This window comes from Coccinella septempunctata, chromosome 7, assembly GCF_907165205.1.
Source record: "Coccinella septempunctata chromosome 7, icCocSept1.1, whole genome shotgun sequence".
NCBI lineage: Eukaryota > Metazoa > Arthropoda > Insecta > Coleoptera > Coccinellidae > Coccinella > Coccinella septempunctata.
In genome coordinates this window covers 25,421,365-25,435,338 of record NC_058195.1, presented here as the reverse complement: position 1 = coordinate 25,435,338, position 13,974 = coordinate 25,421,365, and the positions used below count along the sequence as shown (strand labels likewise).

Sequence of the window (13,974 nt, the reverse complement as noted above, 5' to 3'; positions counted from 1 at the left end):
TGATGTTGTACAGCATAAAATCAATACTGGTGATGCACAACCTATCCGACAGCATCCTAGACGTCTTCCTCTGGCAAAAAGAGAAGAAGCTGAAAGGATTATTGAAGACATGGCGAGAGAAGGTGTAATCGAACCGTCAGATAGCCCCTGGACATCGCCCGTAGTATTAGTGAAGAAGAAGGATGGAACTACTAGATTCTGCGTAGACTATAGGCAGCTCAATCAGGCCACGAAAAAGGACAGCTATCCCTTACCGAGAATTGATGATACCCTGGATACACTCTCGGGATCACGTTGGTTTTCCACCTTGGATCTGAAGAGTGGATATTGGCAGGTTGGCTTGGATCCAAAAGACAAAGAAAAGACTGCCTTCAGTATTGGAACGGGTCTGTGGCAGTTTAAAGTTATGCCTTTCGGTCTATGCAATGCTCCTGCCACATTTGAACGTCTGATGGAGACAATATTGAGAGGGCTCTCCTGGAAAACTTGTCTGGTGTATCTGGATGATGTGATAGTAGTGGGAAAATCATTCCAAGATCACTTACGCAACCTATCCGAGGTTTTCCAGCGACTTCGTGATGCCAACCTAAAGCTAAGTCCTAAAAAATGTAATCTGTTTCGAACAGAAGTGAAATATTTAGGACACGTAGTTTCACGTAGAGGTGTCAAGGTTGATCCGGATAAGATCAAGGCAGTGCAGGAATGGCCTATACCGAAAGACAAGAGTGAGTTGCGGAGTTTCTTAGGCCTTTGCACTTATTATAGAAGATTTGTATCTGGTTTTGCCAACGTTGCCAAGCCGCTGACGAAATTGACGGAAGATGGACAGGAGTACATATGGTCCGATGATTGCACTGAAGCCTTCGAACGATTGAAAAAGGCTCTGGTCACAGCTCCAGTTCTGAGTTACGCAAGGGCTGAAGGTAAATTTGTGCTCGACACCGACGCCAGTAATACAGCCATTGGCGGCGTTCTATCGCAAGTCCAGGATGGACAGGAAAGAGTCATCGGGTACTTCAGCAAGGTGTTGTCCAAACCAGAACGAAATTATTGCGTGACCAGGAGAGAACTTTTAGCAGTCATCAAGTCCGTAGAACATTTCTACAAATATTTGTACGGAAGGAAATTCTTACTAAGAACGGACCATGCTGCTTTAAAATGGCTCCTGAGTTTCAAGAACCCGGAAGGACAAGTGGCTAGATGGATTGAGAGGCTGCAAGAGTATGACTTTGACACTGAACACAGAGCGGGGACTAGCCATCGCAATGCAGACGCGTTATCAAGAAGACCTTGTCCCGAGAATTGCAGCCATTGTTCGCGCCTGGAAGAAAAGATCGATTTAAGGCGGACCACCGTAATCGAAGACGACTGGCTACCTGAAGAAATTCAAAGGGCACAAGAGGAAGATAACGACTTGAAAGTAATCCTGATTTGGAAGAAGAGCGGTAGACGACCTACTTGGGAAGAAGTATCCAGACTGAGCCAGAATGTAAAGTCGTATTGGGCACAATGGGAAACATTGAAGATTGATGGAGGTCTTCTGAAACGTTGTTGGGAAAATGAAGATGGAACTGAGCAGAGACTTCAGTTGATTGTGCCAAAGAGCCGTGTGACAGACATTCTGACCAGACTACATAATGGAACTTCAGGTGGACATTTCGGGATAACCAAGACGTTGGAAAAAGTCAGGCAGCGATTTTATTGGCTAAATTGTAAGAGGGACGTTAAAGATTGGTGTAGAAGATGCAAGGTTTGTGCTGCTGCTAACGGACCTTATGGTAAAGGAAAAGCACCAATGAGGCAATATAACGTCGGATCTCCCATGGAACGAGTAGCTATCGACATCGCTGGCCCCTTTCCCGAAACAGACCATGGAAACAAGTACATTTTGGTAGCGATGGACTATTTCACGAAATGGGTGGAAGCCTACGGTATTCCTAATCAAGAGGCAAGTACGGTAGCTGATAAATTGGTCAGAGAATTCTTCTGCAGATTTGGAATACCTCTGGAGCTGCATTGTGATCAAGGCCGAAATTTTGAATCGAAGTTATTCCAAGAAGTATGCAGCAAATTGGGAATTCACAAAACAAGGACTACACCTCTTCATCCACAATCAGACGGCATGGTCGAACGAATGAATCGGACCATGGGAAAACATCTAGCCAAAGTAGTTTCTGATCACCAGCGGGATTGGGATGAATATTTACATCTATTCACCATGGCATATAGATCTTCGGTTCAAGAATCTACCAAGGAAACTCCATCCAGTATAATGTTCGGCCGAGAAATAAGACTGCCTTGCGACTTAGAGTTTGGATGTAAGCCTGGAGAAGACGTAGCTGGGGAGGACTACGTTAGTAAATTAAGGAACAAGCTGGATTACATTCATGGCAAGGTGCGCAATCAAATGCAGCAAGCAAGTGACCGAATGAAAATGCGCTACGACATCAAGGCTATTGAAGGTGGATTCGCCACTGGAGATTTGGTGTGGCTACATAATCCACAAAGGAAGAAAGGTTTTTCACCAAAGCTGCAGAGACAGTGGGAGGGACCGTATGAAATAATCAAGAGGATAAACGATGTAGTTTACCGGATAAGGAAGCTCCCCAGAGGAAAACCAAAGGTTGTCCATTTCAACCGATTAGCCCCGTACGCGCAGGACGAAGAAGAAGTACGTCTTGTGGAAGCCCCGATGCAAGGTAGCAGCGATTACCAGAAGTTTATGGATTGTTATGGTGAGACACGCGTTGCACGGTTCGGCGTTACACAGGAAGTACATCAAGATCTCTTTACCGTGTCTAAGGAATACTCTCTCGCTCATTGCGTTGCGGAGGACCTTCGTATGAGCAAAGGAATAGCAAGAGTATTCAGAAATAAATTTGGACGTCAGGAACAACTATTGCGACAGCAGCCAAGAATCGGAAAAGTTTTGAAATTGAAGGCTGAAGGTCGGTTCATTTATCACCTAGTCACGAAGCAACATTCCTATCAGAAGCCAACCTATCAGAATCTATGGACGGCACTGCATAGCTTGAAAGAAGACCTTCAACGCTTTGGGGTTAGGAAATTAGCTGTTCCCAAGCTCGGCTGTGGATTGGACCAGCTGAATTGGCGAGTTGTGCGAAGCATGCTGGAGGTGGTATTTCAGGGGACTGGTATACGGATCCTGGTGTGCAGTTTCAACCCAAAGCAGGTCAGGGAGCCTGGAAAAACAGTGGAGTGCTACTTCCATCAGAATGGCTACTGTAGGAATGGTGATGAGTGCAAGTTTCGCCACGGTCCTCGGAGAAATTCACTAAATCTGTTCTGGGGCAGAACAGGCTTAAGGAGGGGACAGTGTAACCAGTCCGGCCCTTGCGATCGGTCCTTTCGAGAATTAGAGCGGTCGGTAGGTTCTGGAAAGGTTCGCGAAGGTACCTGAATGTTTCCGGCGCCTATATAAGCCCAGCGGAGGAGCAGGTAGGAAGTACAAGTACAAGTACAGATATAGTTCACAGTGCAAGCGACTAGTGCAAATAAATACGAGTGAAAATAAATAGTAGTGACATAGTTAGTTTGTGAATTATAAGTGTATTAAGTGTAAATAAATAATTGTTAATCAGTTGGACGTTTTAATCAAGCGTAGAAAACGTTACAATATCTTATTAGTTTCTTGTTTTTCCTCAGAATTTAATCCTAATTTATCTAATCATAAAAATTTTTGTTTCAGTAATTCACTAATCCCGTAAAATTGAATGAATTCTAGATGTAACTTCGAAACATTAGTCTTTTTTTTTCTTCTTGCGCGTAATCACCTTCTTTAGATTTTTCATCATATTGAACTGAATATTCAGTATGACCTTGATATTCTTCAAATTGTGAATAAGTTTTATTAATTGCATCTAGTCTTACTTTCAATTGCATAATAATACTATCATTATCTGTTTCTAAATCTTGTTTTTCTGAATAATTTTTCAACGGAGTCAATGCTGCCTTGCATTGAGCACGCTTGAAACTTAGTTGCGTTAAATATAAGTCCGCCATTATTAAATTCAAAACAACCGTCTAACTTGAAAATAATGAAATTGTCAGAAGGTGAATGGGAGTTGGGAGTACTCACAATTGCCTATGAGCGCTATCTCGCGACTTGTATTATTGTGTCTGCCTTGCTGATCGTCGTCTCCTGGTGCCTGCGTGATCGTCGTCACCTGCTTGCAGATTCGCCAGCTTCTCGACACGGGCCCACGGGGGGCTGAGTTAAGCTGCGACTCTTCTTGCGTTGTGTCCTCGTCTCGGTCGTCGCTGTTGACTGGGACCTCTCTGTTTCTCACTTGATACGTACTTCGCTTACGTATTACTGCGCCGTTGTCTACGATGCCTCGTGGAATTGTGGAATTTTGAGTGCTTGCTTCGCTTGTAATTTCCTTTCCTGGACTATTTTCCAATCCAATTCGGTTGAATAGACCAAATTCATGGTAACTCAGGGTGTGGGATTGTTTCACCATTTTTGTCATAAATGAAAACAACTTGAAATTGTAAACGCTTTATTGCAGTGACGGCTTGTGCACATAAGGTGTGGGTCGGCCAGAACCAGGATATACAGGGGGAATATCCTGGAATAAAATTAATATCTACTTTTTCAACAAAAAACTGGAAATTAAATCGCGGATTCCCACCATAATCTTAATTTTTGAAAAATTAAATATTGATATATTTTTTGTCAATTAAGTTTCTAAAGATAAGTTGAATGGGGTTGCAGCTGAGGAGTGGAAGAAAAATATTCAATTTTATTTCCCAAAAATAAGTGCAATCAGAACTCAATTGACATGTTTTTCAGCATCTTGATGTTAAGTTATTGTTTGATAAACTATTAATTGATAGAAGAAGAAGTTAATTGAAAAGCAATTGGTGGGTTTCAGCGTCTTCATTTTGAGTGGTTGATTAATATTGAAGAAACATTAATTTTATTCCAGACTTATGCCCCATCCTATAGATATGGTCTGATTTTCTTTATACAACCGCAATGTATAAAAGTTTCGTTTTCAATGCGACATATAGGCTTGTTTTTGGAGAAAGAATGTACTACACTTCTTTGTTTTTGCCAAGCTTTTGAATAATAGATTTATTCTTCTTCGGGGTATTTCTGTAAATACCAATAACAAATTTATTACAACCCAAAACATCAACGTCAATACGAATAAAAATTTTAAGCTTACTGAAACACATCTACAATTTTGATTTTGAGTGATAATGTACTAATTTTTCCTTTCTTTATTTCACCATTCTTCCTTCTACTCTCACAAGATCTTGTGACAGGATGAAAAGTTTGTTTCGATTTGCTACTACTCCAATTATTCAACAATCCAAGAAATTTAGAATCCACTCAGATCATCAAAATTTACGAAATGAATCGAAGAAAAAAGAAAACTGATAAATACGTGCACCCCTTTCTCTTATTCTACGACACTGACCTAATTCAATTCATAATATGGAAACAGCGTTGCGGATGCGATTCTTATATCCCCACTACGAGGGTCGGCCGGCCGATGCCCGATCTTACGCGTATTCAAGAAGCTTCGAAATCACTGCGCCCTTATACATTCACTGGGAATTACGAATTTTGGAATTTTTATGGTCGAAAAATTACTCAACTACTCTTGTACAGTACGAATACCCTTTTACAAAAATTAACTATTCATTTAATAATTAAAAAATCTAACTATAATTAGGGATATATTATATTTTCATTGACTAAACTACTCTTAAACGGTACGAATACGCTCTTTTCTAAAATAGACATAATATCTGATGATTAACTATTCATTTGATAATATAATATCTTGGAATAGTCAATGGAGAAATCTAGAAATATGAAAACTAAACGCCCAAAGCATAGCAAGGTAGGCCCAACTCGTGCTGGCCGTAGCAGCGACGTAATACGATATATTGTACAGTTCAACTTGGTGATAACTGCGCGCGACGTAGATGCTGCATAGTACCATAGCTTGAAGCGTTTCGCTAGGCTAGTACGGCTGGCCGAGCTAGCGTGTTTAGCGTAAGGAAAGAGAACTTCGAAATAAACTAATTCAGGGCAACTGGAGCGTCATGTTCATCTAAATAAGTTGAAGTACGTTATACTAGGGAATTAATTGAGATTTGAATATAAAAATTGATCATTTCTAATGAGTTTTGAAGAATAAAATAATTATATTTATTTTCTATTTCTCGATTATTTTTGGGTCGGCCCGGCCGATGTGCTCTACTGACTAACTTGCACACTCGCGGTGCCGACCTGCCTTCCATTACTTTTTACAATGTTGCCGGATCAGTAACAGGTACAAATTAGCTCGTTATTTACGACATTGGCAGTATTTCAGATGAAAACGTCATATTATTATTATGATTGCCTATTTCCTTTACAGCTTAAATCTGACCTCTATACTTCCACCATAACGTACATTGGGATAACAAAACATCTGCCTCAAAATGCCGCAAGAAATCACAACCAATTATTACCGGTTGGGATAAACAATTTATGACCAAAAATTCAAAATTAAATTTCACACCATTTAGCAGTAAAACAATGCGCGACATCAACTTACTCGCATCACTCAGCGAAAAAGGTGAATTGTGTACAGGAATGTTTGATTGTATTGGAAGAGTATTTGGATTCAGGCCATCCTGTACATTCGTAAAGTAAAGTAAAGAAAATTTATTCATCCAAAGATTGTTTTATGCAATATAGGATAAGTCAAGAGCTCAATAGCAGAAAAAAAAATGCAACAGTGGTAAGAACTTGAATTAACTCAAGCAAAAAATGACCCAACCACAAAAAAAAACAAAGCAGCCAATCAAAAACTCCCTGACATCATTTCAATCCCCCATCCTCCAGAAATTCCTTGATACTATAGTATCCTTTTCCTAGCAATAGAGATTTCACAGCCTTTCTGAATGCAAATGGATTTTGATGATCTTTTATGGAATCTGGCAGTCTGTTATACAGAAGTATTTCCATATATGCTGGATTCTGCTCACAAACAGCCAACCTATGTGCAGGTACGGAGAGTTCACTCCCATGCCTCGTGCAATAGTCGTGGTAATCTTTATTTCTCCTGAAATTATTCAAATTTGATCTAGTGAACATTATCACTTCCATTATATATATGCACGGCACGGTGAGCAAATTACTCTCGACAAAAAACGGCCTACAAGAAGTAGACCTCGGCACTCCAGCAATCAGTCTGATAGCTCTCTTCTGCATTCCAAATACTCTCAAACACAATGAAGAGCAACCCCAGAATATTATGCCATATTTTCTTTTGAATATATGTGGGAATTGTAGTACATCATCATTATACTAGAATTCGTCAACTTCCCTAATCTATATAGAGCGTAGCAGGAGGACGACATTTTTTTTATAAGTAAAATAATTCCCGCAGACTGAATCTACATGTTTATCCCAGCCCAAAGTGTTTTCCAGCCATGAGCTCAAGAATTTCGTTTCAGTAACCTGTTTTACGCTCTTTCTTTTATTTTTTATCAAAAGTGACTCTGTGTTGTTTTTGTTTCTAGGTGTGAAATTTATGAACACTGTTTTGTCCAGGTTCAGATATAATCTGTTTTTATTGAACCACTCCACGAATTTTTCTCTATTAGGCTTTCTCTTTCTGCTTGACTACACAGATAGCTGATATCATCTACAAACATATTGACGAGATCTTCACCATCCACATCGGGTAAGTCGTTCATGTATAATATAAAAAGTAACGGGCCCAACACAGATCCCTGAGGGACTCCACACTCCGTAACCTGCACACCCGACTTCACACCGTTCAACTCAACAATCTGACGTCTACCTGTCAAGTAGGTTTTCAGCCTAACCAGGTGGAATGTTTTACTGAGATCCATGAAGATCCTCGTTGCTTTCATCCTATTGTTGACACTATCATATAGTTTATTCAGAAAATTATAAATTGCTGTTGATCTTTTCTTGAGGAAACCATGCTGTGCGGGATGCAAGACTCCATGCTATCGAACATCATATAAGATGCGCTGATGGTCCAGCTATCAGATCTACGTTGTCTTTCAACATTTTTGCACTTATACCATCAACGCCTACACTATCAGAGTTCTTCAGATTTTTGATAATACCCGAAATCATTTCTTCATCTACTGGTGTTAGAAACATAGATTTCGACACCCTAGACGAGATATTACATTCATCGTTCGCCTGAGGCAACTCTCTGCTTACGCCGGTGAGTTAACGAAAAAACTATTGAAAAATTCAGCAATACTTTCTTTGTCCGCCAGTACATCATCTCCGTTTTTAATCTTATTGATTTCACCTGTTTTTCTGGCTTTTCCCCTGATATTCGAGTTTATAATCTTCCAAGCCTTGTCACTACATTGTTTAAAACTAAAATTCCCATCGGATGCATCAGAATTAATTTTCATACTATTGAGTGTATCAACTACAATTTTTTGAATTAATACACTGAGATCAATCTGTGAAGTATTGCTAGGATTTTGTTGGTAAATATTGAATTGATTACTTTCAGCAGCCTGATAAGCCAAACTCTCTGCTCCAGCATTTTGAGGAAATGAATAGGCATTATTTATTGGTACATTCCTAAACATTTTTCTTGGAATTGGTTGATGTAAATTCGTAATTTTTCCAGATTTCGGTGTCAGAATGTCAGAACAAGCGATATGTGCATTCTGTGATTTTGGTCTAGAAATTTATGAACTATGGATTCAGCACTTGGTATTGAGCACTCTTTAATGATGTCCGGAATGTTCCTACTTTCATAATGAGTGTTATCTTCTGGTGGAAGTTTTACCCCACTTTCAGACGACGAGTCCTTGTTTTTCATCAGAACTTCTTTGCTGGAACTTGCTGGTTGGTAGCCAAGTTGTACTGTGATGCTATTCAGGGTGGTCGGAGTTGACCAAAAGTACGAAGGAATTCAATAATGTTCGATTTAAAAAATTTATTTTATGATGACAAAATCAGACAAAATCATCAACATACCTAAATGAATGACCTGAATCCAATCTCAATAAACTTTCGAAATTTATGATAATCTGTTATATTCTTACTGGTTCACGCTCAAGAAATCAACCTTCATTACAAGCAAAACGGTTTATTTATCCCTAATCATTCTTTCATTCACATGCGATGCGATGCATATAAGAAACAAAAAAAGGAACAAACGGACAAGCCAAACTGTGAAGCAGAGAATCAATATCGCAGGCAACACAACACACACTGCATACAAATACTGGGTGCCTATGACAAAAGGGCTATAAGAACATTAACTCATTATGGGTTTCGGTACAATACTGACCATCGTCCTCTTTTATTATTATAGGGTACAAATGAGTTGAGATAAATCTATATAACTCAATGCAAAGGAAAATAAAATAATTCACCCTCCTGTAAATAGAAAGTAAAGAAACAAATGAATAATGTCTCCAATAACAAAAAAAAATATCTTGGCCAGTCATCATCCACACCTCCACGCATACCACCTATCCTTGAAGATGTTCACCCTGGAAGCGTTCACTATCTCGGAGGGTAGCCCATTCCAAAGCAGGAATACTCTGTTCGATATGAAATACTCCCGTCCTAGGGTGAAAAATTGCTCTCTCTTTCATTTATAGTTGTGTCCCCTCAGATGATTTCTATTGAATGTGAAAAGCAAAGATAAATCCACTCCAAAGAACCCTCTTATAGCTCGAAAAGCAGTGACCATGTCATCCTTAAAGTTTTCGGTCTGTGAATGTGTCCAATTTCATCATGGATAACCGTTCTTCATAACTTGTTCTTATGTTACCAAAAGGAATCCGGGTCGCCCTCCGCTGCACCTGCTCCAACAGGAGTTCATCTTGCTTGAAATTAGGATGCCACACCGGTCCAGCGAATTCTAGTATCCGACGTTTGTAAGGCTTATATGGTAAAGACAGGGTCTGGCAGCTACACCGAACGAAGCATCTTTGAATCCTGTACAGGGATTTCTTAGCCTTGGTTGTACAATGCAATATATGTGGGCTCCATGTTAGGTTACTATCCTCTATTAATATATGCCTTCAATCAGAAAAACGAGAAAGCTTCACCGCTTCAACTTCGCCGCTTACAAAATATTTCTGAATTTTCTACAGGTTTCAGACATATTAGTGCTAAAGCCAACGTGGTTGATGACACACTTTTACGTATTGACAGTATCAACACCATTAAAAATGAATTAGCTAAAGCTCAGAATGAAGATCCTGTATTTTTGTCTTTGAAAAACGGTCAATCAACTCTTCAATTAAAATGCTACAATTCCTAACGGAAGAAACTTATGTGACATATCTACAAAGACTATTCGACCATTCCTACCAAAATAATTCCGCAGCTTCACGGTTCAGGAATCAGGTCTTCAGTAAAGCAAATGGTTTCTCGTTTCATTTGGCCAGATTTAAAAGATGCCAGTGCATGGGCAAAGGCAAAACTGAACACCTTCGAATTTATTTATATATTTATATTCTTTTTGATTCTTCAAAAAAAATAAAAAAATTTAACATATTAAAATTGTAACTTGAAACTCGAACAAGTAACAATACTTACCTATCTTTCTTATAGAAGAACACATAATGGAATGAGGTAGACACGACAAAAAGGAAGATGAGTGTAGATCCATAAATTAGAGCTGACAAGCTCTGAGCTTCGCTTTGAGATCTTTGGAAGAGTTCCCTAGTGGCAATAACACTGGGTAAAACCCAGATTGCATGCGTTATCACATTTGCTATCTGTTCTATATAGGTGGGCAGGTACGCTTGATTTGGAGGTGCGCGAGGATTCTTCCAATTGATTCTGCAAATAATAATAATATAATATAATAATGTTGAATTCGCATTTCGGCGATATGAATTGAATATTGAACATTAATTGTCGCTTCCGCCGACCTCATAATAATAGCTCAGTTTGAATTAAACGTAATTATCCATTAATGATAGAATAAATTTCAGCCATGTGAATAATTATTCTATTTGCATGTCGCCTTGATTTTCGGATATACAGGGTTTTCCAATAAGAGGTGTTATTTTGATATTCAAAGGAAAATGCCATTTTTCGAGATAAATGATCGGATATTTATTTCATAAGAAAGAGGAAAGTATGCCGTTAATAATGAAAAACAACATCAACCAAATGGCCACCGCCACTACGCTTACAGGACCATATCCTTCTCATGAAATTTTCCATAACCAAATCGCAAAGTGGCTGCCCTATGTCCTCGATAGCCTCACGAATTCCATCTTTGAGGTCTTGAATCAACGCTGGGCTGTTGGCGTAGACCTTATCTTTAACGTGGCCCCAAAGGAAGAAGTCGCAAGGTGTTAATCACATGATCTCGGTGGCCAATTGTGATCACCTCTTCGAGAGATAACACGGTCCGGAAACTTTTCCCGTAAAAGATCAATGGTTTCGTTGCTTGTGTGGCACGTAGCGCCGTCTTGTTGAAAGTAAACGTTGTCCAGATCAATACCATTCAACTCCGGCCATAAAAATTCTTTAATCATCTCTCGATAACGCAATCCAACCTCATAACTGTTGATCCAACCTCATTTTCGAAAAAGTAAGGTCCAATGATCCCGCCGGACCATAAACCGCACCAAACAGTCACACGTTGAGGATGGAGAGGCTTCTCAACAATAACTCTTGGGTTTTCCGAGCCCCAGATGCGACAATTTTGCTTGTTGACGTAGCCACCGAGGTGGAAATGGGCCTCATCAGTCCAGATGATTTTTCGCTGGAATTCCGGATCATTTTCATGCATTTCAAGGACCCAATCAGCAAAAACACGACGTTGTTGATGATCGGCCGGCTTGAGTTCTTGTGTTAACTGAACTTTATAAGCCTTAAGAGAAAGTCTTTATGCGAAATTCGGTGTAATGACGTTTGTGGAATGACAAATTCCAAAGAACGACGAGGAATGGACAAACCTGGGTTTTTTTCAACACTTAGGTAAATCAGCTAAAATGAGCATCACATACATAATACCTGTTGTATATCTGCTCAACAGATAAATCTTGGTAATATTTTGGCTTGATGATTTCAACCCACTTTTTAAAAAGAGCTGTCTTAGTTTCGGAAACCGATGTCTCTTACAAACAACATCCTCACATCCAAATACACAATAAGTTTTCAATACCATTTTTTGGAAGATGTCTTGAACTGTCCCAACACGTGTTCTTTTACTAATCACTCGATTTCTCTGAAGAAATTCTTCTTTCGAAGGTGAGATTTTCATCTGATCTTTTGATAATTTTCCGCCAGTAAAAATATATTCGAATTTGTACATATCCATTGAAGACAACAGTGACATTGATATTTGACAAATTAATTTCATTTTCATTTATGATTCTGTTATCTGTTATTAGAACATAAATATCTATGTTCCAAGGGTTTAAACTAAAACATTCAGTCCTGTTGTAAAATTGCAAACTATCCGTTTGATGCTTGGTGTTGCTGCAACAGAAAAGATGCACTTATTTCAATTTGATGTTTAAACAGCTTTTCTGTATGGAGAGTTGGAAGAAAATATCTATTTGCAGCAACCAGAGGGATTTAATGATGGCACTGATAGAGTTTGGAAGCTCAAGAAAAGTCTTATATGGACTCAAGCAGTCACCGAGATGCTGTAATAAACGCACTGGAAAATTTCTTGAATTTCTGAAGTTTAAGGCTAGCGATGAGGAGCCTTGTATGTTCATTGGAAATGAAAATGGTGTCAAGACGATTCTCACTCTATATGTAGATGATGGAATCATAGCATCGACCAGTAGAGCAGAATTAGAGAGATTTTTGGATCAGCTTCGAGCCGAGTTCAAGATTACTTCCGAAAAAGCCTCCTATTTTTTGGGACTTGAAATCGAGTGTCAAATGGTAACATAAAAGTGTGTCAAACGTCTTTCGCTCAGAAAATACTTGAACGTTTCAATTTTATGGGATGTAAATCAGTTTCATCACCAATGCTTCAGGGTGTGGAGAGTACTTCAAATACAGGGAAAGCAGTGGGGAGAGCATCTCAGTTTCCATATCGCCAAGCTGTGGGCTCTCTAATGTACCTGATGTTGGGATCTAGACCTGATTTAGCATATTCAGTTGGTTTGCTATGAAGATCACTGGAAAATCCTACTATTGAAGATATAGACAGAGTTTTCAGATATATAGCAGGTACTCTAAATTTTCGACTATTATACAAGCACAATGAGAAGAAAGGCGTTCTTGGATGTTTTTCTGATGCAGATTTTGGTGGATGTATGAAGACAGGTAGATCGACGTCAGGAGTTCTGATTACTTATGCAGGCGCTGCTGTTTCGTGGATTAGTCAACGTCAAGGGTCAGTTACTGACTCTACCACAGAGGCAGAAGTTGTAGCTGCGAGTGAAGCCTCGAAAGAAATAATTTGGCTTAGTCGTTTGTTGAATCAAATGAGCATTTTGAAAGAAGTTCCATTTCTACAAATAGATAATGCTGCTGCTCCAAGACTTGCGGAAAATCCAGAAAATCATTGCAGAACAAAACAAAGAAAAGCATTTCTTTATTCGAGAGCAAGTAGCCGATGGTAGATTGTCTGTCAAGAAAGTGTCTTCAGAAGATCAAGTTGCAGATATCATGACCAAGCCTCTTTCTGCTCCTTGTTTGAAGATACTGTGCAACAGAATGGGACTTGTTTAGACTAATGTCAATTTCTTTTTCACATGTTTCCAAATTTTATTTAACAAGGGAAAGTGTTGAAGTGAAGGGTTAATCAAAATTAGGTATATTGTTACGAGACCGTTTCCCACAAGAAGCACGGAATCGCATCGGAGCATATTGCTCAGTTCAATTTGACCGGAATGGAGGAGAAATATGGCCGACATATATTTCCGTTTCAACAGTGACGTAGGACAATGAAGTTTCCAAAAAACTAACTTCAATAGTCAGTTGATTCTGATTAATCAAAAAAA

At 39.2% G+C, this 13,974-nt stretch overlaps 1 protein-coding gene across 4 annotated transcripts in view; it reads right to left on the bottom strand.

The window, feature by feature from the left end:
* Positions 1-13,974, bottom strand: part of LOC123316452 (monocyte to macrophage differentiation factor) — a 245,539-nt gene that overhangs the window by 52,292 nt on the left and 179,273 nt on the right. For 3 of the 4 annotated variants that reach the window (XM_044902516.1, XM_044902517.1, XM_044902515.1), the window contains exon 3: positions 10,589-10,834. In XM_044902516.1, coding sequence (XP_044758451.1) covers positions 10,589-10,834 — 246 coding nt within the window. Of the gene's footprint in view, positions 1-9,560; positions 10,067-10,588; positions 10,835-13,974 lie in introns of those variants that run through there. The other variant, XM_044902518.1, reaches the window with a different exon arrangement.